Source organism: Ips typographus, linkage group LG10 (assembly GCF_016097725.1).
Source record: "Ips typographus isolate SLU linkage group LG10, UJ_Ityp_2.0, whole genome shotgun sequence".
Classification (NCBI taxonomy): domain Eukaryota; kingdom Metazoa; phylum Arthropoda; class Insecta; order Coleoptera; family Curculionidae; genus Ips; species Ips typographus.
In genome coordinates, this window is record NC_138431.1 from 2,722,084 (window position 1) to 2,748,667 (window position 26,584).

General features: G+C 35.3%; 2 protein-coding genes across 3 annotated transcripts in view; one reads left to right on the forward strand and one right to left on the reverse strand.

Moving 5' to 3' along the window:
• The first annotated feature begins 837 nt into the window (after positions 1-837).
• Ir8a (Ionotropic receptor 8a) overlaps positions 838-26,584 on the forward strand; it is a 61,412-nt gene continuing 35,665 nt past the window's right edge. For both annotated transcript variants that reach the window (XM_081988068.1, XM_081988069.1), the window contains exon 1: positions 838-992. In XM_081988068.1, coding sequence (XP_081844194.1) covers positions 917-992 — 76 coding nt within the window. In that variant the 5' untranslated portion in view covers positions 838-916. The remainder of the gene's footprint in view (positions 993-26,584) is intronic.
• Positions 5,142-26,584, reverse strand: part of LOC145734951 (uncharacterized) — a 31,732-nt gene continuing 10,289 nt past the window's right edge. The window contains exons 2-5 of the mRNA XM_081988626.1: positions 25,212-25,328; positions 8,038-9,819; positions 7,957-7,969; positions 5,142-6,950 (exon numbers count right to left, since the gene is read on the reverse strand). Coding sequence (XP_081844752.1) covers positions 5,300-6,950; positions 7,957-7,969; positions 8,038-9,819; positions 25,212-25,227 — 3,462 coding nt within the window. The 5' untranslated portion in view covers positions 25,228-25,328 and the 3' untranslated portion in view covers positions 5,142-5,299. The remainder of the gene's footprint in view (positions 6,951-7,956; positions 7,970-8,037; positions 9,820-25,211; positions 25,329-26,584) is intronic.

Below are 26,584 nucleotides of genomic sequence, written 5' to 3' on the forward strand. Positions count from 1 at the left end.
TTCTGAAAATGTGCTTAAAACAGTCATTTTATTACTCCAAGTAGGTTTACAAGCGATTTTGTCACTGACTGTGCTTTTAAACTGTGTTTCTGACAGTTCAAACTTTAACACCGCTTTTTTCCATGACTGTACCTGATTTTCGAGTGTTTTTTTAACTCATTAGATAGGAAATTTAATGAGAAATCCAAAAATGTGCTTAAAAATGCGATCCGGGCACTACAAGTCAAATTTTCATAGCTCATTCGGTATAACCTTCAGTCCGCAAATAACTAGTTCCTGTTAAATTTTTATGCAAATCATGAGAAAACTAAATGTAGAGCAGTATTTTCTAATAAATATTTTGTAGTTTTGTCAAAGTAACTTTAACCTAATTGTACTATTTCTCTTAAAAGCTTCAACAAACTATTAAAACTACGTTTACGTAACGTAATAATAACGTCACAGTGCATACTTATCCAGAAAGTCGTAAATTAGTCATTAGATACGCCTAACAATACAGTCACCTGTCATATTAGCCACAAGCTTTAATGTCCAAATCAAATTTAATGAACTTTGAGGGACTATAGTGGGTGTGCTAGAACAGGGGCGTACAAAAATCAAGAAAACTCCAAAAACACTATCAAAACAACATAAATCAATTTAGTCCAACAATTGCTATTAGTGTTACGTTAATTTAAAGCAAATTTGATTAATTTAAGTCACAAACTGATTATTTACCTCCAGAACAGCGGAGTTTAGTGGAAAATGTTCCACCACTGACTAATTGAATCAATAATTCAAACGTTTCGTGACAAAAAGAAATCTCGTCACAAGAGGTAAGTAAATGTATGCCCTTACCTGAAAGTCTACATGAGTTTCAAAAGCAACTCCATAAAGAGTTGGAATTATCTAATAAATCAGTAAATTATTAGTCAAAATGTTTCCATTTTTAAAAGTTTGGATGGTGTTTCAGCTCGTAGTTTTGAGTAATTGCCAAGAAAAATTTACAATTGGTAAGTACTCAATTTATTGTTGAACTGTAAAGAGTTTAGTTTATATTTATTGTGATATGTTATTCCTAATTTTGGAATTTAAAATGACACTTTTTTAGTTACGAAACACAATTTTTCAGGGGATTTTGTCCCTGATTGTATTTTCAAAGTATGTTTCTGGGAGTTCGAATTTTGACACCACTTTTCTCCCTGGCTTTACCCGATTTTGTAGTGGTTTTTATGTCATTAGATAGGATATTTAATGAGGAATCCAAAAATGTGCTTAAAACAGTCATTTTCTCACTTCAAGTGAGTTTTACATGCGACTATGTCGCTGACTGTTCTTTTGAAGTGTGTTTCTAGCAGTTCAAATTTTGACACCACTTTTCTCCCTGACCCGATTTTTTAGTGATTTTTATGTCATTAGATAGGAAATTTAATGAGAAGTCCAAAAATGTGCTTAAAACAGTCATTTTCTCACTCCAAGTGGGTTTTACATGCGATTTTTGCTCTGATTGTCCTTTCAAAATGTGTTTTTGGCAGTTCAAATTTTGACACCACTGTCTTTCCTGACTTTTCCTCATTTGGTAGTGTTTTTTTATGTCGTTGGATAGGAAATTTAATGACGACTCCAAAAATTTGCTTAAAACAGTCATTTCCTCGCTTAAAGTGGGTTTTCCCGGCGACTTTGTCTCTGACTGTCCTTTCAAACTGTGTTTCTAGCTGTTCACCCATTCACACCACTTTTCTCGCTGACTTTACATAAACTTGTAGTGTTTTTTTTTATGTCGTTTAATAGAAAATTTAATGAGGACTCCAAAAATGTTCTTAAAACAGTCATTTTCTCACTTCAAGTGGGTTTTACAGGCGATTTTGTCCCTGACTGTCCTTTCAAACTGTGTTTTTGGCAGATCAAACTTTGACACCACTTTTCTCCTTGACTTTACCCGATTTTGTACTGTTTTTTTTCTGTCATTAGATAGGAAATTTGATGAGGAATCCAAAAATATTCTTAAAACAGTCATTTTATTACTCCAAGCGGGTTTTATATGCGATTTTGTCCCTGACTGTCCTTTCAAACTGTGTTTTTGGCAGATCAAACTTTGACACCACTTTTCTCCTTGACTTTACCCGATTTTGTAATGTTTTTTTATGTCATTAGATAGGAAATTTGATGAGGAATCCAAAAATATTCTTAAAACAGTCATTTTCTTACTCCAAGCGGGTTTTATATGCGATTTTGTCCCTGACTGTCCTTTCAAACTGTGTTTTTGGCAGATCAAACTTTGACACCACTTTTCTCCTTGACTTTACCCGATTTTGTACTGTTTTTTTATGTCATTAGATAGGAAATTTGATGAGGAATCCAAAAATATTCTTAAAACAGTCATTTTCTTACTCCAAGCGGGTTTTATATGCGATTTTGTCCCTGACTGTCCTTTCAAACTGTGGTTTTGACAGTTCACATTTTGACACCACTTTTCTCCTTGACCATACCTTATTTTGTAGTATTTTTTATGTCATTGGATAGTAAATTTATTGGGGATTCCAAAAATGTGCTTAAAACCGTCATTTTCTCACTTTAAGTGGGTTTTATATGCGACTATGTCGCTGACTGTTCTTTTGAAGTGTGTTTCTGGCAGTTCAAATTTTGACACCACTTTCCTCCCTGACTTTGCCTCATTTTGTAGTAATTTTTATGTCATTAGATAGGAAATTTAATGAGGAATCCAAAAATATTCTTAAAACAGTCATTTTCTTACTCCAAGCGGTTTTTACATGCGATTTTGTCCCTGACTGTCCTTTCAAACTGTGGTTTTGACAGTTCACATTTTGACACTACTTTTCTCCTTGACTTTACCTTATTTTGTAGTATTTTTTATGTCATTGGATAGTAAATTTATTGGAGATTCCAAAAATGAGCTTAAAACAGTCATTTTCTTACTTCAAGTGGGTTTTACAGTCGATTTTGTCTTTGACTGTCCTTTTGAACTGTGTTTCTGGCAGATCAAATTTTGACACCACTTTCCTCCCTGACTTTTCCTTATTTTGTAGTGTTTTTTTATGTCTTTAGATATGAAATTTAATGGGAATTCCAAAAATATTCTTAAAACAGTCATATTCGCACTCCAAGTGGGTTTTACATGCGATTTTGTCTCTGATTGTCCTTTCAACCTGTGTTTATGACAGATCAAACTTTGACACCACTTTCCTCCCTGATTTTGCCTCATTTTGTACTGTTTTTTATGTCATTAGATAGGATATTTAATGAGACTTCCAAAAATGTGCTTAAAACGGTCATTTTCTCACTTCAAGTGTGTTTTACAGGAGATATTGTCCCTGACTGTTCTTTCAAACTGTGTTTCTGGCAAATTTTGACACCACTTTCTTTCCTGACTTTTCCTCATTTTGTAGTGTTTTTTTTATGTCTTTAGAAAGGAAATTTAATGAGGATTCCAAAAATGTGCTTAAAACGGTCATTTTCTCAATCCAAGTGGGATTTATATGCGATTTTGTCTCTGACTGTTCGTTTGAAGTATGTTTCTGGCAGATTAAACTATGACACCACTTTTCTCCCTGACTTTACCTTATTTTGAAGCATTTTTTATGTCGTTGGATAGGAAATTTAATGAGAATGTCAAAAATGTGCTTAAAACAGCCATTTTCTCACTCCAAGTGGGTTTTACATGCGACTTTGTCGCTGACTGTTCTTTCAAACTGTGTTTTTGGCAGTTCAAAAGACTTTTCAAAAAGAAAAAAACATTTCCAGGATAATTTGGTTCGCCCGACACTTTCCACGACTCGGTTTCTTCTTATCTCTAACCATTTTTGAGATAACTACAGGAATTTATTGAAAAATCCACTTTTTTGGCAAATCTGGCTTGGTGGACTTGACAATTTTTCATGAGAAAAATAGTATATTCTATATTAAGAGCGGAAAGTACATATTTGCCGGTTGCACATGAAAATTGCAGCTTGAGGCGAAGCCGAACGCTGCAATCATGTAAAAGCGGCAAAAGCACTTTCGGCTGGAAATATATATGATTTTTGGTGAGAATTTCGTTGAAATAATGTGCCCATACGTTGATGGTTGAGTATACTAAAAAAGGAACGATTTTTGTCCTCTGCAGTGCGAAAGCAGATGGCTTCTAACAAGAATGAAGTGGTCAAATTTTGTGAAACTTTCTATTTGAACGCAAATACCTCGTTTTGCTAAAACACTAACCAAAACATATAAGAGGATTGTAAATAGCTAATGAATGGGACTGTCCACTGGCGTTAAAAGTGCAGCGCTATGTATTACCGTTTGGCCGGTAGAGGGCGTCAAAGTTGAATTAATTTTTTAGTAAATTTCAATAAATATCTCGAAAACGATTTTATTGAGCGACTTTAAATTTTTAATTAACTCAAGCTAACCTAATATATCGATAATATGACACCAGATTTGAGGTTTTCAGGTCAAATGTATTTTTTAGTAACTAGCTCAAAAATTGCATTTTTGCCGCCCCCATACCGCCTCCGACGGGGGGCGGGAGTGAAGAAATTAATGCTACACCACATTACAGACCTCCACCCAAAATTTGAGCCAGATCGGTTGATTAACTTGGGAGATAGAGCTTAAAAGCTAATCCGCCCTTGTTCTAAAAAGGGTTGTTTTGCTGTGATTGGCGGCATTTAAGGTTTAAAAATGTTGCAAAAATGTGTACAACTTCCTGAGATATCCATTCTTCCCTTGTAACTGTAAACATTTTTGGTCGAAAAACCCTGAAAGTGCTCAAGTAGCGTGGACACCAGGCCATTAACACCAGAAGCGACAATAGCAACATATTAAAATATATTCTGTGGAGAACATTTAACTAATCATGGTGAGAAAAATATTGTTTTATGGGGTAGTTTTGTCCCCCCAACACTCTAGACTAAACCGTTCCGCCATATCTTTGACCGTTTTCAAGATATCGTCTTGGAATCTAGCAAATCTCTTTTCCGTATTTTCAACCTTGTAGGGTAATTTTTAAGACTTTTCATAAAGAAAAAACCATTTCCGGGGTAATTTGGTTCGCCCGACACTTTCCACGACTCGGTTTCTTCTTATCTCTAACCGGCTTTGAGATAACTACAGGGATCTGCTAAAAAATCTTTTTTACAATATTAAAAAAAAAACACAAAAAATACTATTTTTAACAAACTAAAATATATTCAACAGGAAGTAAAGCAGACATATGCTGCAAAACAAAGTGTACACACTGACCTTCCTGCAGCACCTTTAAGTACAACAAAAACAGTTTAAAAACTAGTCTTATTCTCATCAAATACTAAATTCATTAAAATTATTCAAGAACCAGCTCAAACTCATCAGCCCTGTACCGTCTCCGTTTCAAATAAATATAAAATCTGTAGGACACAATTCCTGTTATGACAGAACCTAAAACAGCCACCATAAACATACCAAAATTGAACAAAGCACCACGTTCTGGTCTGGCAGAGACTAACATATGCTTTACCGCTGTACTACACGGTATTCCTGCAACGTTTTGACTTAGATTCTCCAAGTGTTCACTCCTCGTGTACACTATGCTTTTCAGTTTTAAGTAACTAATGATTTTCCCTAAGTCACCGCAGGTAAACTGGTTTGATTTTATGTTAATGTTACTTAAACTAGGCAAATTAGAAAGGATCTTGTCGTATTCGATGAACATCAACTGGTTCGAACCTAAATCCAAACTCCTCAAGTTCTTCAACGGTTGTATAGTTTGGTAACTTAGCGATTTAATTGAATTGTCTGACAGATTGAGCACTTCCAAGTTTGCCAAGTCGTGAAACGTGTTAATGTCCAACGTTTCAATTTGATTGGATGACAGGTCGAGGTATCTTAAGTAGGTCAGTCCTAGGAAGACTTGGTCAGGAACGTTCTTAAGAGAGTTATTACTCAAGGACAAGTACCTAAGTCCTTCCAGGTTCTGGAACAAACCCCCACTAGTCAAATTGAGCTTGTTCCCAGCTAAGTTCAGGGCTTTCAAGCTGGTAACTTTCTGGAAGTTATCAAAATTCAAACTACTTATCTCGTTACAGCGTAAGTTTAGTTTTTGCAAGTTGGTAATGTTTCTCAAAGAGATGCTGGTGATTTTGTTGTAGCCCAAATCCAAGAGTTGCAACTGAGGCACGTCGGAAGCGGTGAAGGTTGTAAGGTAGTTGTAGGACAAGTCCACACTACTTAACTGCGCTTTGTCTAGGAAGAGTTTAGAATCAAAAATCCTTAACTCATTGTGGGTTAAGTTGAGTTTCTGCAACCTGCTAAGTGACTTAAACCCACTACTTTTAACCCCTACCAGTTTGTTGTACCCTAAGTTTAGTTGCCTTAACCTATCCAAGTTATCTAGGGAATAACCTAAGTCTAGTATTTGGTTGAGACTTAAATCTAGCTCGACTAAATCATAGGACAAAGTGGATAACTTATAGAAAGTACTCTCCAAACCTGTTTGGTTGCTAAAGTGAGGTTGTTTGCTGCTTCTTTTCAGACAAGAAAACGAGAAACTCCGTAAATTCCTAATTAAATTACTTCTTAATATAAGATGTTTCAGCTTCTTCAACTCGCACAATTGCAGCTCCTCCACCACTTGCACGTGGTTGTTAACAATCTCCAAGCGTTCCAAGTTGGTTAAACTGGCAAATCCTCCTTTCCCCACAGTGGACAAACCGTTATTCCTCAACTCCAAACGTTTCAAACTGTTCAAACCCTCCAAAGTCACACTCTCCACCTGGAAATGCGTGTCCTCGACCAGTAGACTCTCCAACTTGACCAGCTTCTCAAATATTTTCAATTTCCGATCAAACTCAAAGGTGCTGTTGAAGATGTGGAGAATCTTAATGTTGTGCACGTTCCTAAACAGATTGGCTGTGGCGTTTTCTATGGTGGAATCAGCCACCGTTAACGAAATCTCATTGTTGATGGTGATGTTCTCCAGGATGTGTTTGTAGCAAAGTTATTCGTGAAATGATACCTAACCTAACCTAACCTAACTCTAGCTAAACTAACATATCGATAATTTGAAGTTTTTAGGTCAACTTTAGTTTTTAGTAACTATAGCTCAAAAATTGCATTTTTGCCGCCCCTCTTCCGCCCCCGACGGGGGGCGGGAGTGAAGAAATTAATGCTACACCACATTACAGACCTACACCCCAAATTGGAGCCAGATTGGTTGATTAACTTGGGAGATACGGTTTAAAAGCTAATCCGCCCTTGTTCTAAAAAGGGTTGTTTTGCTGTGATTGGCGGCATTTAAGGTTTAAAAATGTTGCAAAAATGTGTATAACTTCCTGAGATATCCATTCTTTCCTTGTAACTGTTAAATTTTTGGTCGAAAAACCGTGAAAGTGCTCGAGTAGCGTGGCCACCAGGCCATTAACACCAGAAGCGACAATAGCAACATAATAAAATATATTCTGTGGAGAACATTTGACTAATCATGGTGAGAAAAATATTGTTTTATGGGGTAGTTTTGTCCCCCCAACACTCTGGACTAAACCGTTTCGCCATATCTTTAACCGTTTTCAAGATATCGTCTTGGAATCTAGCAAACGGTCGATTTTTTTGGGTTATCTTGCTTGATAGACTTAACTTGACAGTTTTTTAGGGGGAAAAACTATTTTTTGGGGTAATTTTGCCTGCTCGACACTCTCCTGTAATCAGTTTTGCCATATCACTAACCGGTTTCTTCACAGCACATAAAAGATCTTGTAGGGTAATTTTTAAGACTTTTCAAAAAGAAAAAAACATTTCCTGGGTAATTTGGTTCGCCCGATACTTTCCACGACTCGGTTTCTTCTTATCTCTAACCGTTTTTGAGATAACTACAGGGATCTACAGAAAAATCTTTTTTACAGTATTAAAAAAAAACACACAAAAAATACTATTTTTAACAAACTAAAATATATTCAACAGGAAGTAAAGCAGACATTTGCTGCAAAACAAAGTGTACACACTGACCTTCCTGCAGCACCTTTAAGTACAACAAAAACAGTTTCAAAACTAGTCTTATTCTCATCAAATACTAAATTCACTGTAATTATTCAAGAACCAGCTCAAACTCATCAGCCCTGTACCGTCTCCGTTTCAAATAAATATAAAATCTGTAGGACACAATTCCTGTTATGACAGAACCTAAAACAGCCACCATAAACATACCAAAATTGAACAAAGCACCACGTTCTGGTCTGGCAGAGACTAACATATGCTTTACCGCTGTACTACACGGTATTCCTGCAACGTTTTGACTTAGATTCTCCAAGTGTTCACTCCTCGTGTACACTATGCTTTTCAGTTTTAAGTAACTAATGATTTTCCCTAAGTCACCGCAGGTAAACTGGTTTGATTTTATGTTAATGTTACTTAAACTAGGCAAATTAGAAAGGATCTTGTCGTATTCGATGAACATCAACTGGTTCGAACCTAAATCCAAACTCCTCAAGTTCTTCAACGGTTGTATAGTTTGGTAACTTAGCGATTTAATTGAATTGTCTGACAGATTGAGCACTTCCAAGTTTGCCAAGTCGTGAAACGTGTTAATGTCCAACGTTTCAATTTGATTGGACGACAGATCGAGGTATCTTAAGTAGGTCAGTCCTAGGAAGACTTGGTCAGGAACGTTCTTAAGAGAGTTATTACTCAAGGACAAGTACCTAAGTCCTTCCAGGTTCTGGAACAAACCCCCACTAGTCAAATTGAGCTTGTTCCCAGCTAAGTTCAGGGCTTTCAAGCTGGTAACTTTCTGGAAGTTATCAAAATTCAAACTACTTATCTCGTTACAGCGTAAGTTTAGTTTTTGCAAGTTGGTAATGTTTCTCAAAGAGATGCTGGTGATTTTGTTGTAGCTCAAATCCAAGAGTTGTAACTGAGGCACGTCGGAAGCGGTGAAGGTTGTAAGGTAGTTGTAGGACAAGTCCACACTACTTAACTGCGCTTTGTCTAGGAAGAGTTTCGAATCAAAAATCCTTAACTCATTGTGGGTTAAGTTGAGTTTCTGCAACCTGCTAAGTGACTTGAACCCACTACTTTTAACCCCTACCAGTTTGTTGTACCCTAAGTTTAGTTGCCTTAACCTATCCAAGTTATCTAGGGAATAACCTAAGTCTAGTATTTGGTTGAGACTTAAATCTAGCTCGACTAAATCATAAGACAAAGTGGATAACTTATAGAAGGTACTTTCCAAACCTGTTTGGTTGCTAAAGTGAGGTTGTTTGCTGCTTCTTTTCAGACAAGAAAACGAGAAACTCCGTAAATTCCTAATTAAATTACTTCTTAATATAAGATGTTTCAGCTTCTTCAACTCGCACAATTGCAGCTCCTCCACCACTTGCACGTGGTTGTTAACAATCTCCAAGCGTTCCAAGTTGGTTAAACTGGAAAATCCTCCTTTCCCCACAGTGGACAAACCGTTATTCCTCAACTCCAAACGTTTCAAACTGTTCAAACCCTCCAAAGTCACACTCTCCACCTGGAAATGCGTGTCCTCGACCAGTAGACTCTCCAACTTGACCAGCTTCTCAAATATTTTCAATTTCCGATCAAACTCAAAGGTGCTGTTGAAGATGTGGAGAATCTTAATGTTGTGCACGTTCCTAAACAGATTGGCTGTGGCGTTTTCTATGGTGGAATCAGCGACCGTTAACGAAATCTCATTGTTGATGGTGATGTTCTCCAGGATGTGTTCGTAGCCTTTGGTGATGCCGCTGCAGCTCACGTTGAAGGAATTCTGGCCGTATTCTTCATAGTAAGTGAAACTTTTCTCACAGTTTAAGGCTTGCGCGCGGTAGATGAACAGCAACAGGATAGCAAGGAGCAGCATTACACCTGGAAAAAGTGTCTACTTGAAATTTTGCACCACCACTAACAATTTTCAATCAAAACAATCAATATTTATTAACCTTAATTAACCCTGTACACTTTCCCAAATTATCGCTAACCTTGTAATGGTGAAAGTGGTTCCAATTTCCTTGTTTTCACGCAAAACCTTGACTAGATAGCAATTCAATTATTATTATTACACTCTATTCGTAATAATTGTCTGGTTGTTGTGAATTATGCAATCTAATTACTCGACTGTGAATCATTGGGAAACTAAACAATAAGAACCAGTTTTTAAGCAAAAAAAATGAGGTATTTAAATAAATAATCATATTTTAAATACTAACTATAATTAGGTATTCAGTGACAGTATAGATAAAACTGCTACCGAGTGGCCCAAAATATACCAATTTGTAACGGTGATACAAAGAATTACTTTGCGTACTTTTCTGATAAGTTTCAACCTTTTTCCTTGTATTTCCTGAGGTAATAAATTCCAGTCACGTGATTAGTTTTTGTGGAATTATTTTGCAAATCGTTACACGTGTGTTGGTGGTTATACCAACATCATAACTGATAAGTGTTTCTTGGTATAATGCGAGTGGAACATTGTTACAAACACATATACCGGGTGGATTATTAGTAATAGGGGATAGAAAATTTAATGAGGATTCCAAAAATGTGCTTAAAACAGTCATTTTCTCAATCCAAGTGGGTTTTAACGGCCATTTTGTCCCTGATTGTACGTTCGAGCTCTGTTTCTGGAAGATCAAGCTTTGACACCACTTTTCTCATTGACTTTACATGATTTTGTAGTGTTTTTTTATGTCATTAGATAGGAAATTCGGTGAGGATTTCAAAAATGTGCTTAAAACAGCCATTTTCTCAATCCAAGTGGGTTTTAACGGCGATTTTGTCCCTGATTGTCCGTTCGATCTCTGTTTCTGGAAGATCAAGCTTTGACACCAGTTTTCTCATTGACTTTACATGATTTTGTAGTGTTTTTTTATGTCATTAGATAGGAAATTCGGTGAAGATTTAAAAAATGTGCTTAAAACAGTCATTTTCTCAATCCAAGTGGGTTTTAACGGCGATTTTGTCCCTGATTGTACGTTCGAGCTCTGTTTCTGGAAGATCAAGCTTTGACACCACTTTTCTCATTGACTTTACATGATTTTGTAGTATTTTTTTATGTCGTTGGATAGGAAATTCGGTGAGGATTTCAAAAATGTGCTTAAAACAGCCATTTTCTTAATCCAAGTGGGTTTAAACGGCGATTTTGTCCCTGATTGTCCGTTCGAGCTCTGTTTCTGGAAGATCAAGCTTTGACACCACTTTTCTCATTGACTTTACATGATTTTGTAGCATTTTTTTATGCCGTTAGATGGGAAATTCGGTGAGGATTTCAAAAATGTGCTTAAAACAGCCATTTTCTTAATCCAAGTGGGTTTTAACGGCGATTTTGTCCCTGATTGTCCGTTCGATCTCTGTTTCTGGAAGATCAAGCTTTGACACCAGTTTTCTCATTGACTTTACATGATTGTGTAGTGTTTTTTTATGTCATTAGATAGGAAATTCGGTGAGGATTTCAAAAATCTGCTTAAAACAGCCATTTTCTTAATCCAAGTGGGTTTTAACGGCGATTTTGTCCCTGATTGTCCGTTCGATCTCTGTTTCTGGAAGATCAAGCTTTGACACCAGTTTTCTCATTGACTTTACATGATTGTGTAGTGTTTTTTTATGTCATTAGATAGGAAATTCGGTGAGGATTTCAAAAATGTGCTTAAAACAGTCATTTTCTCAATCCAAGTGGGTTTTAACGGCGATTTTGTCTCTGATTGTACGTTCGAGCTCTGTTTCTAGAAGATCAAGCTTTGACACCACTTTTCTCATTGACTTTACATGATTTTGTAGTATTTTTTTATGTCGTTGGATAGGAAATTCGGTGAGGATTTCAAAAATGTGCTTAAAACAGCCATTTTCTTAATCCAAGTGGGTTTTAACGGCGATTTTGTCCCTGATTGTCCGTTCGATCTCTGTTTCTGGAAGATCAAGCTTTGACACCAGTTTTCTCATTGACTTTACATGATTTTGTAGTATTTTTTTATGTCGTTGGATAGGAAATTCGGTGAGGATTTCAAAAATGTGCTTAAAACAGTCATTTTCTCAATCCAAGTGGGTTTTAACGGCGATTTTGTCTCTGATTGTACGTTCGAGCTCTGTTTCTAGAAGATCAAGCTTTGACATCACTTTTCTCATTGACTTTACATGATTTTGTAGTATTTTTTTATGCCGTTAGATGGGAAATTCGGTGAGGATTTCAAAAATGTGCTTAAAACAGCCATTTTCTTAATCCAAGTGGGTTTTAACGGCGATTTTGTCCCTGATTGTCCGTTCGATCTCTGTTTCTGGAAGATCAAGCTTTGACACCAGTTTTCTCATTGACTTTACATGATTGTGTAGTGTTTTTTTATGTCATTAGATAGGAAATTCGGTGAGGATTTCAAAAATGTGCTTAAAACAGTCATTTTCTCAATCCAAGTGGGTTTTAACGGCGATTTTGTCTCTGATTGTACGTTCGAGCTCTGTTTCTAGAAGATCAAGCTTTGACACCACTTTTCTCATTGACTTTACATGATTTTGTAGTATTTTTTTATGTCGTTGGATAGGAAATTCGGTGAGGATTTCAAAAATGTGCTTAAAACAGCCATTTTCTGAATCCAAGTGGGTTTTAACCGCGATTTTGTCCCTGATTGTCCGTTCGATCTCTGTTTCTGGAAGATCAAGCTTTGACACCAGTTTTCTCATTGACTTTACATGATTGTGTAGTGTTTTTTTATGTCATTAGATGGGAAATTCGGTGAGGATTTCAAAAATGTGCTTAAAACAGTCATTTTCTCAATCCAAGTGGGTTTTAACGGCGATTTTGTCCCTGATTGTCCGTTCGAGCTCTGTTTCTGGAAGATCAAGCTTTGACACCACTTTTCTCATTGACTTTACATGATTTTGTAGTATTTTTTTATGTAGTTGGATAGGAAATTCGGTGAGGATTTCAAAAATGTGCTTAAAACAGCCATTTTCTGAATCCAAGTGGGTTTTAACGGCGATTTTGTCCCTGATTGTCCGTTCGATCTCTGTTTCTGGAAGATCAAGCTTTGACACCAGTTTTCTCATTGACTTTACATGATTTTGTAGTGTTTTTTTATGTCATTAGATAGGAAATTCGGTGAGGATTTCAAAAATGTGCTTAAAACAGCCATTTTCTTAATCCAAGTGGGTTTTAACGGCGATTTTGTCTCTGATTGTCCGTTCGATCTCTGTTTCTGGAAGATCAAGCTTTGACACCAGTTTTCTCATTGACTTTACATGATTTTGTAGTGTTTTTTTATGTCATTAGATAGGAAATTCGGTGAGGATTTCAAAAATGTGCTTAAAACAGCCATTTTCTTAAACCAAGTGGGTTTTAACGGCAATTTTGTCCCTGATTGTCCGTTCGAGCTCTGTTTCTGGAAGATCAAGCTTTGACACCACTTTTCTCATTGACTTTACATGATTTTGTAGTATTTTTTTATGTAGTTGGATAGGAAATTCGGTGAGGATTTCAAAAATGTGCTTAAAACAGTCATTTTCTCAATCCAAGTGGGTTTTAACGGCGATTTTGTCCCTGATTGTCCGTTCGATCTCTGTTTCTGGAAGATCAAGCTTTGACACCACTTTTCTCATTGACTTTACATGATTTTGTAGTATTTTTTTATGCCGTTAGATGGGAAATTCGGTGAGGATTTCAAAAATGTGCTTAAAACAGCCATTTTCTTAATCCAAGTGGGTTTTAACGGCGATTTTGTCCCTGATTGTCCGTTCGATCTCTGTTTCTGGAAGATCAAGCTTTGACACCAGTTTTCTCATTGACTTTACATGATTGTGTAGTGTTTTTTTATGTCATTAGATAGGAAATTCGGTGAGGATTTCAAAAATGTGCTTAAAACAGTCATTTTCTCAATCCAAGTGGGTTTTAACGGCGATTTTGTCTCTGATTGTACATTCGAGCTCTGTTTCTAGAAGATCAAGCTTTGACACCACTTTTCTCATTGACTTTACATGATTTTGTAGTATTTTTTTATGTAGTTGGATAGGAAATTCGGTGAGGATTTCAAAAATGTGCTTAAAACAGCCATTTTCTCAATCCAAGTGGGTTTTAACGGCGATTTTGTCCCTGATTGTCCGTTCGAGCTCTGTTTCTGGAAGATCAAGCTTTGACACCACTTTTCTCATTGACTTTACATGATTTTGTAGTATTTTTTTATGTCATTAGATAGGAAATTCGGTGAGGATTTCAAAAATGTGCTTAAAACAGTCATTTTCTCAATCCAAGTGGGTTTTAACGGCGATTTTGTCCCTGATTGTCCGTTCGATCTCTGTTTCTGGAAGATCAAGCTTTGACACCACTTTTCTCATTGACTTTACATGATTTTGTAGTATTTTTTTATGTCGTTGGATAGGAAATTCGGTGAGGATTTCAAAAATGTGCTTAAAACAGTCATTTTCTCAATCCAAGTGGGTTTTATCGGCGATTTTGTCTCTGATTGTCCGTTCGATCTCTGTTTCTGGAAGATCAAGCTTTGACACCACTTTTCTCATTGACTTTACATGATTTTGTAGTATTTTTTTATGCCGTTAGATGGGAAATTCGGTGAGGATTTCAAAAATGTGCTTAAAACAGCCATTTTCTTAATCCAAGTGGGTTTTAACGGCGATTTTGTCCCTGATTGTCCGTTCGAGCTCTGTTTCTGGAAGATCAAGCTTTGACACCACTTTTCTCATTGACTTTACATGATTTTGTAGTATTTTTTTATGTCGTTGGATAGGAAATTCGGTGAGGATTTCAAAAATGTGCTTAAAACAGCCATTTTCTTAATCCAAGTGGGTTTTAACGGCGATTTTGTCCCTGATTGTCCGTTCGATCTCTGTTTCTAGAAGATCAAGCTTTGACACCACTTTTCTCATTGACTTTACATGATTTTGTAGTATTTTTTTATGTCGTTGGATAGGAAATTCGGTGAGGATTTCAAAAATGTGCTTAAAACAGCCATTTTCTTAATCCAAGTGGGTTTTAACCAAGGATTGTAAACAGTACAGGAGTGCTTAATCCCATAAGCGCAATCTTGCCGGTATCGGCTGGGGCCGGTGACGATTTTTACGTCACCATGGGGTCGGAGATCTCGCGTTCGCGCGATTGTTTTTGTATACGCGACACCGTAAACCGAAATCACAGGCACCCTTGACAATCTCGTACATAGCGTCTCGGGCGAATATTTAGCGTATTGTGCGCCCGAAGGCCCACTGTGACGTCAGAATTCATTCGCCGGCGGGAAACAAAATCGGCCGATCGAGCAATCCTGTACTGTTTACCGTCCTTGGGTTTTAACGGCGATTTTGTCCCTGATTGTCCGTTCGATCTCTGTTTCTGGAAGATCAAGCTTTGACACCAGTTTTCTCATTGACTTTACATGATTTTGTAGTGTTTTTTTATGTCATTAGATAGGAAATTCGGTGAGGATTTCAAAAATGTGCTTAAAACAGCCATTTTCTGAATCCAAGTGGGTTTTAACCGCGATTTTGTCCCTGATTGTCCGTTCGATCTCTGTTTCTGGAAGATCAAGCTTTGACACCAGTTTTCTCATTGACTTTACATGATTTTGTAGTGTTTTTTTATGTCATTAGATAGGAAATTCGGTGAGGATTTCAAAAATGTGCTTAAAACAGCCATTTTCTGAATCCAAGTGGGTTTTAACCGCGATTTTGTCCCTGATTGTCCGTTCGATCTCTGTTTCTGGAAGATCAAGCTTTGACACCAGTTTTCTCATTGACTTTACATGATTGTGTAGTGTTTTTTTATGTCATTAGATAGGAAATTCGGTGAGGATTTCAAAAATGTGCTTAAAACAGTCATTTTCTCAATCCAAGTGGGTTTTAACGGCGATTTTGTCTCTGATTGTACGTTCGATCTCTGTTTCTAGAAGATCAAGCTTTGACACCACTTTTCTCATTGACTTTATATGATTTTGTAGTATTTTTTTATGTCGTTGGATAGGAAATTCGGTGAGGATTTCAAAAATGTGCTTAAAACAGCCATTTTCTCAATCCAAGTGGGTTTTAACGGCGATTTTGTCCCTGATTGTACGTTCGAGCTCTGTTTCTGGAAGATCAAGCTTTGACGCCACTTTTCTCATTGACTTTACATGATTTTGTAGTGTTTTTTTATGTCGTTGGATAGGAAATTCGGTGAGGATTTCAAAAATGTGCTTAAAACAGCCATTTTCTTAATCCAAATTGGTTTCAACGGCGATTTTGTCCCTGATTGTCTTTTCGAGCTCTGTTTCCGAAAGATCAAGCTTTCACACCACATTCTCTCTGACTTTACATAATTTTGTAGTGTTTTTTTTATGCCGTCAGATAAGAAATTTAATAAGGATTCCAAAAATGTGCTTAAAATGGCAATTTTATCAATCCAACTGGGTTATACAGACGATTTTGTTCCTGACTGTGCTTTCAGACTGTGTTTTTAGCAGTTCAAATTTTCAGACCATTGTTCTCCCTGACTTTAGATGATTTTGTAATGTTTTTTTATGTCATTAGATAGGAAATTTAATGAGGATTCCAAAAATGTGCTTAGAAAAGTAATTCTCTCACTACAAGTAGGCTTTACAGGCGATTTTGTTCTGGACTGTCAAACTGTGTTTCTGGCAGATCAAACTTTGACACAGTTATTATAACAAATCTGTCACACGTAATTGTTGCATTGTTTGAGGCTCTGAGGAAATTGAAAAAACCTTCTGAGGAAGATGTTTCGGAGAAAACCAGAAGAATTAGAGATGTTAGTGTTCTTGAAGATAATTTTTCATTCTTCAATAATTTGGGGGCTTTTTGAAGAAAGCTTCTTATGACGTTACTTGGGCGGTGAGGCATTGAACTTTGAACACTCACTTGAAAGTACTTTAACTGGATTTTAGACCTCCATGGTTAAAGTTCTAGCTGTTTTTTGAGCAAAACTATTAGTCTATTTGGTCTGTATTTTATCTTAATATAAAATAATGGTCAACTGTCACAAACATCTCCATTAAGCTATACAACTGCGCAAACCATTTAAAGTTTTTTTACTGTTCTTTGAACCTCCATGGGTACAATTTTAGCTGTTTTTTCAGCAAAACAGTCTATTTGGTCTGTATTTTATCTTAATATGAAATTGTCAACTGCCACAATCCATATCTCCATGGAGCTATAAAACCGTACAACCCATTTAAAAACTCAAAAACACAATTTTAAGTGCTCTATCTGTATTTTGGAAAGGACCTTTTTAGAATGTTTATGAATTTTTTGGTCAATATGAGATTGTCAATTGTCACAATCCAGGACTCTTGATTATGGTGTCGCAAAATACAGCGTGTTCCACTTAAAATAGCTGAGAAAGATGTTTTTTACTACTTCCCCTGTATAATGGCCACAAAATATTGATAAATCATAAATACATTTTTTTGAATTTGAATCTAATGTCCAAAAAAACACTACAAATTCAGGTGAAATCAGAGAGAAAATTGGTGTTAACACAGTTTGAAAGGACAGTCAGGGACAAAATCGACTGTCAAACCCATTTGGAGTCAGAAAATTACTGTTTTAAGGACATTTTTGGAATCGCAATTAAATTTACTATCCAATGGCATAAAAAACACTAAAAATTCATGTAAAGTTCGGGAGAAAATTGGTGTTAAAGTTTGAACAGTCAGAAGCAGATTTTGAAATGACAGTCAGAGACAAAATCGCCTGTAAAAACCACTTGGAGCAAGAAAATGACTGTTTTAAGCACATTTTTGGAATCCTCATTAAATGTCCTATCTAACGACATAAAAAAAACACTACAAAATTATGTAAAGTCCGGGATAAAAGTGGTGTGAAAATTTGAACTACCAGAAACACAGTTTGAAATGACAGTCAGGGACAAAATTGCACGTAAAACCCACTTGGATTGGGAAAATTACTGTTTTAAGCACATGTTTGGATTCCTCATTAAATTTCCTATCTAACAACATAAAAAAAACACTACAAAATCAGTGGAAATCTGGGAGAAAATTGGTGTTAACTGACAGAAACAGAGTTTGATAGGACAGTCAGGAACAAAATCTCCATTAAAACTAACTTGGAGTAAGAAAATGTCTGTTTTAAGAGCATTTTTGAAGTCCTCATTAAATTTTTTATAAAATACACTTAAAAACACTACAAAATTTGATACATTCAGGGAGAAAATTGGTGTTAAAAGTTTGAACTGTCAGAAACACTATTTGAAATGACAGTCAGAGACAAAATCGCCTGTAAAAACCATTTGAAGTGAGAAAATGACAGTTCTAAGCACATTTTTGAAATCCTCATAAAATTACCTATCTAAAGACATAAAAAAACACTACAAAATCAGTTAAAGTCAGAGAGAAAAGTGGTGTAAAAATTTGAAATACCAAAAACACAATTTGAAATGACAAAATCGCACGTAAAACCCACTTGGATTGAGAAAATTACTGTTTTAAGGACATTTTTGAAATTCCCATTAAATTTCCTATCTAATGACATAAAAAAAACACTACAAAATTAGGCAAAGTCAGGGAGGAAAGTGATGTCAAAATTTGAACTGCCAAAAACACAGTTAGAATGGTCAGTCAGGGAAAAAATCGCCTGTAAATCCCACTTGTAGTAAGAAAATGACTGCTTTAAGCACATTTTTGGAATCCTCATTAAATTTTCTATCTAAAGACATAAAAAAACACTACAAAATCATTTAAAGTCAGAGAGAAAAGTGGTGTAAAAATTTGAAATACCAAAAACACAGTTAGAAAGGTCAGTCAGGGAGAAAATCGCCTGTAAATCCCACTTGTAGTAAGAAAATGACTGTTTTAAGCACATTTTTGGATTCCTCATTAAATTTCCTATATAATAACATAAAAAAACACTACAAAATCAGTGGAAATCAGGGAGAAAATTGGTGTTAACTGGCAGAAACAGAGTTTGATAGGACAATCAGGAACAAAATCTTCAGTAAAACTAACTTGGAGTAAGAAAATGACTGTTTTAAGAGCATTTTTGAAGTCCTCATTAAATTTTCTATAAAATACACTAAAAAACACTACAAAATTTGATACATTCAGGGAGAAAATTGGTGTTAAAAAGTTTGAACTGTCAGAAACACTATTTGAAATGACAGTCAGAGACAAAATCGACTGTAAAAACCACTTGAAGTGTGAAAATGCCAGTTCTAAGCACATTTTTGGAATCCTCATAAAATTTCCTATTCAATAGACCGTAAAAACACTACAAAATCAGTTGAAATCAAGGAGAAAATTGGTGTTAACTACCAAAAACACAATTTAAAATGACAGTCAGGATCAAAATCGCCTGTAAAAACCACTTGAAGTGAGAAAATGACTGTTTTAAGCACATTTTTGAAATCCTCATTAAACTTCCTATCTAACGACATAAAAAAACACTACAAAATCATGTAAAGTCAGGGAGAAAAGTGGTGTGAAAATTTGAACTACAAAAAACACAATTTGAAATGACAGTCAGGAACAAAATTGCCCCTAAAAACCACTTGAAGTGAGAAAATAACTGTTTTAAGAACATTTTCGAAATCCTCATTAAATTTCCTATCTAACAACATAAAAAAATACTACAAAATCATGTAAAGTCAGGGAGAAAAGTGGTGTGAAAATTTGAACTACAAAAAACACAATTTGAAATGACAGTCAGGAACAAAATCCCCCGTAAAAACCAGTTGAAGTAAGAAAATGACAGTTTTAAGCACATTTTTGGAATCCTCATAAAATTTCCTATTCAATAGACTGTAAAAACACTACAAAATCAGTTGAAATCAAGGAGAAAATTGGTGTTAACTGACAAACACAGTTTGAAAGAACAGTCAGGAACAAAATCTCCTATAAAACTCACTTGGAGTAAGAAAATGAATGTTTTAAGCACATTTTTGAAATCCTCAATAAATTTCCTATCTAACGACATTAAAAAACACTACAAAATCATGTAAAGTCAGGGAGAAAAGTGGTGTGAAAATTTGAACTACCAGAAACACAGTTTGAAAATGACAGTCAGAGACAAAATCGACTGTAAAACTCACTTGCAGTAGGAAAATGACTATTTTAAGCACATTTTTGGAATCCTCATTAAATTTTCTATAAAATACACTGAAAAACACTAGAAAATTTGGTACATTCAGGGAGAAAATTGGTGTTAAACTTTGAACTGTCAGAAACACTATTTGAAATGACAGTTAGAGACAAAATCCCTGTAAAATCCACTTGGAATAAGAAAATGACAGTTCTAAGCACATTTTTGGAATCCTCATTAAATTTTATATAAAATACACTGAAAAACACTGGAAAATTTGGTACATTCAGGGAGAAAATTGGTGTTCAAATTTGAACTGCCAGAAACACAGTTTGAAGGGACAGTCAGGAACAAAATCTCCTGTAAAAACCAGTTGTAGTGAGCAAAATATAGTTGGAAGTACATTTTTGAAATCCTCATTAAATTTCCTATTCAATAGACTGTAAAAACACTATAAAATCAGTGGAATTCAGGGAGAAAATTGGTTTTAACTACCAGAAACACAGTTTGAAAGGACAGTCAGGAACAAAATCTCCAGTAAAACTCACTTGGAGTAAGAAAATTACTGTTTTAAGCAGATTTTTGGAATCCTCATTAAATTTTCTATAAAATACACTGAAAAACACTAGAAAATTTGGTACATTCAGGGAGAAAATTGGTGTTCAAATTTGAACTGCCAGAAACACAGTTTGAAGGGACAGTCAGGAACAAAATCTCCTGTAAAAACCAGTTGTAGTGAGCAAAATATAGTTGGAAGTACATTTTTGGAATCCTCATTAAATTTCCTATTCAATAGACTGTAAAAACACTATAAAATCAGTGGAATTCAGGGAGAAAATTGGTTTTAACTACCAGAAACACAGTTTGAAAGGACAGTCAGGAACAAAATCTCCAGTAAAACTCACTTGGAGTAAGAAAATTACTGTTTTAAGCAGATTTTTGGAATCCTCATTAAATTTTCTATAAAATACACTGAAAAACACTAGAAAATTTGGTACATTCAGGGAGAAAATTGGTGTTCAAATTTGAACTGCCAGAAACACAGTTTGAAAGGACAGTCAGGAACAAAATCTCCTATAAAACTCACTTGGATTACGAAAATGATTGTTCTAAGCACATTTTTGAAATCCTCATTAAATTGGTTATCTAACGACATAAAAAAACACTAAAAAATCATGTAAAGTCACGGAGAAAAGTGGTGTGAAAATTTGAACTACAAAAAACACAATTTGAAATGACAGTCAGGAACAAAATCGCCCGTAAAAACCAGTTGAAGTAAGAAAATGACAGTTTTAAGCACATTTTTGGAATCCTCATGAAATTTCCTATTCAATAGACTGTAAAAACACTACAAAATCAGTTGCAATCAAGGAGAAAATTGGTATCAAAATCTGAACTGCCAGAAACACAGTTTAAAAGAACAATGAGTGACAAAATCGCCTGTATTGGATCACACTCAGCTGTGACACCCTGTATAATTGTTAACAAAAAAAAATTGAAAAAATCAAAAAACTGTTAAGATTCTGAATATGGTAATAACATTGAAGTAATTTTTTTTTGTAAAATGTGTCAAGCAGTTGCCCTTGATTTTTTTATAAAAAAAAACTACTGATTTAGGTTTTTTTAATACTTTTTAGCCATACGAACAATCAAAAATGCCATTAACATATAAAAGTATTAGTTTTTGCCCCTAAAAACTTAATTTAGATGTCTGAAAGGTGATGTTTTTATATCTTCATGAGTACGTAAAGCTCTCGGAATCAAGGATTCTAGCTAATTTTCTTCATGAATAATAAATAATTTTCACAGAAAGCTGTAAATTATCGAACATTTTCTTTCACCAGAAAATTTCATTCCAAATCAACGTTGCCAAAGCCAAAACTTGCGATTCACTTGGCAACGTCGAAAAGCTCAAAAAAGCTTTAAACTCGCGTGGTGGCAAAAACTGAACTGACTTTGACGTTTAATGACAGGTTGACCTGACAGCTGTCAAACTCATTAAACCGAGCCGCAAAACTGTCAAATAGTCGCGTCTCGTTGATGAATCCGTGATTCGTCACTCTGTGGAGTTAAATTTGGCAGTTGTGACGTTAAATGACAGTTTAAGACGTTAAATTTGACAGTTCTGTTACAGTGACACTTGTTATAACTGTTAAAGCTCATTTAGCAGCGATATGAAACTATGAAATGAAAAATGTGTTGTACTTTGTGTTTACAGCCCAGTAGTGCCCCAAATTTGACATTTGTGACATTTTGACATGTTTATTACGTCACCTGACAGCTGTAACGTGACGCAAACAAAGTATTAGATAATTCCTTAACGGTCCAAATGTCAAATTCGCTTCCATGGAGGTGTAAACACAACTTACAGTGTTAGTTCTCAAAGAAGCAACTATTTGTTATTTTATAGTTTCAGAGGTTACTGGTGAACAGGTTTTGACAGTTATGACAGCTGTCAAGTGACGTAAAAAAACATAAATGTGTTTCTTAACGTCAGGACTGTCAAATTTGACTCCATGGAGCTGTAAACATAACTTACATTGCAATTCCTCAAAGAAACACATTTATTTGACATTTTATACCTTCAGGTTACTGGTGAGTGAATTTTGACAATTATGACAGCTGTCACGTGACGGAAACAAAGTATAAAAGTGTTCCTTAACGTCACAAATGTCAACTTTCCTTCCATGGAGGTGTAAACACAGCGTACAGTGTTATTCCTCAAATAAGCAACTATTTGTTATTTTATAGTTTTATAGGTTACTGGTAAACGGGTTTGACAGTTATGACAGCTGTCACGTGACAAAATAAAAGTATAAAAGTGTTTCCTAACGTCAGGACTGTCAAAGTTGTCTTCATGGAGCTGTAAACACAACTTACAGTGCAATTCCTCAAAGAAACACATTTATTTGACATTTTGTACGTTCAGGTCTCTGATGAGTGAATTTTGACAATTATGACAGCTGTCACGTGACGTAAAAAAACCTAAATGTGTTTATTAACGTCAGAGCTGTCAAATTTGGCTCCATGGAGCTGTAAACATAACTTACAGTGCAATTCCTCAAAGAAGTACATTTATTTGACATTTTATACCTTCAGGTTACTGGTAAGTGAATTTTGACAATTATGACAGCTGTCACGTGACGTAAACAAAGTATAAAAGTGTTCCTTAATGTCATAAATGTCGACTTTGACTCCATGGAGGTATAAACACAACTTACAGTGTTATTTCTCAAATAAGCACCTATTTGTTATTTTATAGTTTTAGAGGTTACTGGTAAACGGGTTTGACAGTTATGACAGCTGTCACGTGACAAAATAAAAGTATAAAAGTGTTTCCTAACGTCAGGACTGTCAAAGTTGTCTTCATGGAGCTGTAAACACAACTTACAGTGTTATTCCTCAAATAAGCAACTATTTGTAATTATATAGTTTCAGAGGTTACTGGTAAACGGGTTTTGACAGTTATGACAACTGTCACGTGACGTTAGAAAACCTAAATGTGTTTTTTAACGTCAGAGCTGTCAAATTTGGCTCCATGGAGGTATAAACACAATAAACACAACTTACAGTGTTATTCCTCAAATAAGCACCTATTTGTTATTTTATAGTTTTAGAGGTTACTGGTAAACGGGTTTGACAGTTATGACAGCTGTCACGTGACAAAATAAAAATAAAGGTATAAAAGTGTTTCCTAACGTCAGGACTGTCAAAGTTGTCTTCATGGAGCTGTAAACACAACTTACAGTGCAATTCCTCAAAGAAACACATTAATTTGACATTTTATACGTTCAGGTCACTGGTGAGTGAATTTTGACAATTATGACAGCTGTCACGAGACGCAAGCAATGTATTAAAGTGTTTTCTAACCTCCCTAATGTCAAATTAGCTTCTATGGAGGTGTAAACACAACTTACAGCGTTATTCCTCAAAAAAGCAACTATTTGTTATTTTATAGTTTTAGAGGTTACTGATCAACGGGTTTGACAGTTATGACAGCTGTCACGTGACAAAATAAAAGTATAAAAGTGTTTCCTAACGTCAGGATTGTCAAAGTTGTCTCCATGGAGCTGTAAACACAACTTACAGTGTTATTCCTCAAATAAGCAACTATTTGAATTATATAGTTGCAGAGGTTACTGGTAAACGGGTTTTGACAGTTATGACAGCTGTCACGTGACGTTAGAAAACCTAAATGTGTTTTTTAACGTCAGAGCTGTAAAATTTGGCTCCATGGAGGTATAAACACAACTTACAGTGTTATTCCTCAAATAAGCAACTCTTTGTTATTTTATAGTTTTAGAGGTTACTGGTAAACGGGTTTGACAGTTATGACAGCTGTCACGTGACAAAATAAAAGTACAAAAGTGTTTCCTAACGTCAGGACTGTCAAAGTTGTCTTCATGGAGCTGTAAACACAACTTACAGTGCAATTCCTCAAAGAAACACATTTATTTGACATTTTGTACGTTCAGGTTCCTGGTGAGCGAATTTTGACAATTCTGACAGCTGTCACTAGACGCAAGCAAAGTATTAAACTGTTTTTTAACCTCCCTAATGTCGAATTTGCTTCCGTGAAGGTATAAACACAAATTTCAGTGATATTCCTCAAATGAGAAAATATTTGTTATTTTATAGTTTCAGAGGTTACTGGTAAACGGGTTTTGACAGTTATGACAGCTGTCACGTGACGTAAAAAAACATAAATGTGTTCATTAACGTCAGAGCTGTCAAATTTGGCTACATGGAGCTCTAAACACAACTTACAGTCTGAAATAAGCATCTTTTTGGTATTTTATTGGTTCAGGTCACTGCTGAACAGGTTTTGACAGTTATGACAGCTGTCACGTGACGCAAGAAAAGTGTAAAAGCGTTCCGTAACGTCACAAGTGTCAAATTTGTCTCCATAAGCCTACTTACAGTATTCTGTGCTATTTTAGCAGTTCCAAATAGTCCTTTGCCAGAAATTTTATAGGAATTTTTGTTTCAGTCACAATTCCAAAATTTCTTCAAATTCTCTTTGGAATTTGTTCCAAAAGATAATTTCTGAGAATTTTCTTCTTCTTGCGAATAGCGACAAATGAGGAAGCTCATTTCACCCTTGAAACTGATTTTAGCCACGATTTTGCATTATTGCAAATAAAATCAATAAAAGCACGTTTTAACCAAACCAATAAGCATCAAATTGTTGCTAAATCACTCACTATAATCAATAGAATAAATCAGGGACAACTTACAAATTTTAGAATGCATTTTGATTGTCTAATCAGTCCACCTAAACCATATTGCTGACCAGTTTTTCGCCCATTTTGTCTGCTCCATTTGGTTCAGTTACTTGATGGATTTCCCCATATCTGTAAAATCACACACCGTACAATCCAAATTAATAATTAAACGAATATTTCCAAATTAACACTAACCGAGAATGTTATTGACATTATTCTTAAAAGGTGGACAACGTTGCACTGTTGCACAGTTTGTCTGAAATGTACGTTTTTAATATCAGTTACCTAGTTTACGGCTGAATTGTGTTTCGAGACTATATAATGCAATTATGGTAGCAAAAAGTATGTAAAATAGTGCAATAATGCATTGTCCGTATACTGTTGCAACAGGTTCAATGAAAAGTGATTGGAACAAGGAAGGATAAAGGTTGCTACAAGAAATCAATCATTGGTTTAGTAAAGATTAAAGATATTACCGTTTTTAAGTAGTGATGGGTAAATTACCGGTCAAGTAAATATTTTACTTTACCAGGGAAATTTGACCGGTAAATTACTGGTAAATTACAAATACTGCGTTTCTGGCAGTTTAAATTTTGACACCACTTTGCTCCCTGGCTGTACCAAATTTTGTAGTGTTTTTCCAGGCTGTTTATAGGAAATTTAATGAGGATTCCAAAAATGTGCTTAAAACACTCAATTTATTATTCTAAGTGAGGTTTACAGGCAATTTTGTCCCTGACTTTCTTTTCAAACTGTGTTTCTGTCAGTTCAAACTTTGACACCGCTTGTCTCCCTAACTATACAAATAATTGTAGTGCTTTTCCAGGTTATTAATAGGAAATTTAACAGGGATTTCAAAAATGTGCTTAAAACACTAATTTTTTTACTCTAAGTGAGGTTTAAAGGCGATTTTGTCCCTGAGTGTCCTTTCAAACTGTGTTTCTGTCAGTTGAAATTTTGACACCGCTTTTATCCCTGACTATACGAATAACTTTAGTGTTCTTCCAGTTTATTAGAAAGGAAATTTAATGTGGATTCCAAAAATGTGCTTAAAACACTAATTTTCTTACTCTAAGTGAGGTTTACAGGCGATTTTGTCCATGACTTTCTTTTCAAACTTTGTTTCGGTCAGTTCAAACTTTGACACCGCTTTTCTCTCTGACTATACAAATAATTGTAGTGTTTTTTCAGGTTATTAATAGGAAATTTAATGAGAATTCCAAAAATATGCTTAAAACACTAATTTTCTTACACTAAGTGGGTTTTGGAAGCAATTTTGTCTCTGACTGTCTTTACAAACTGTGTTTCTGTCAATTCAAACTTTGACACCGCTTTTCTCTCTGACTATACAAATAATTGTAGTGTTTTTCCAGGTTATTAGATAA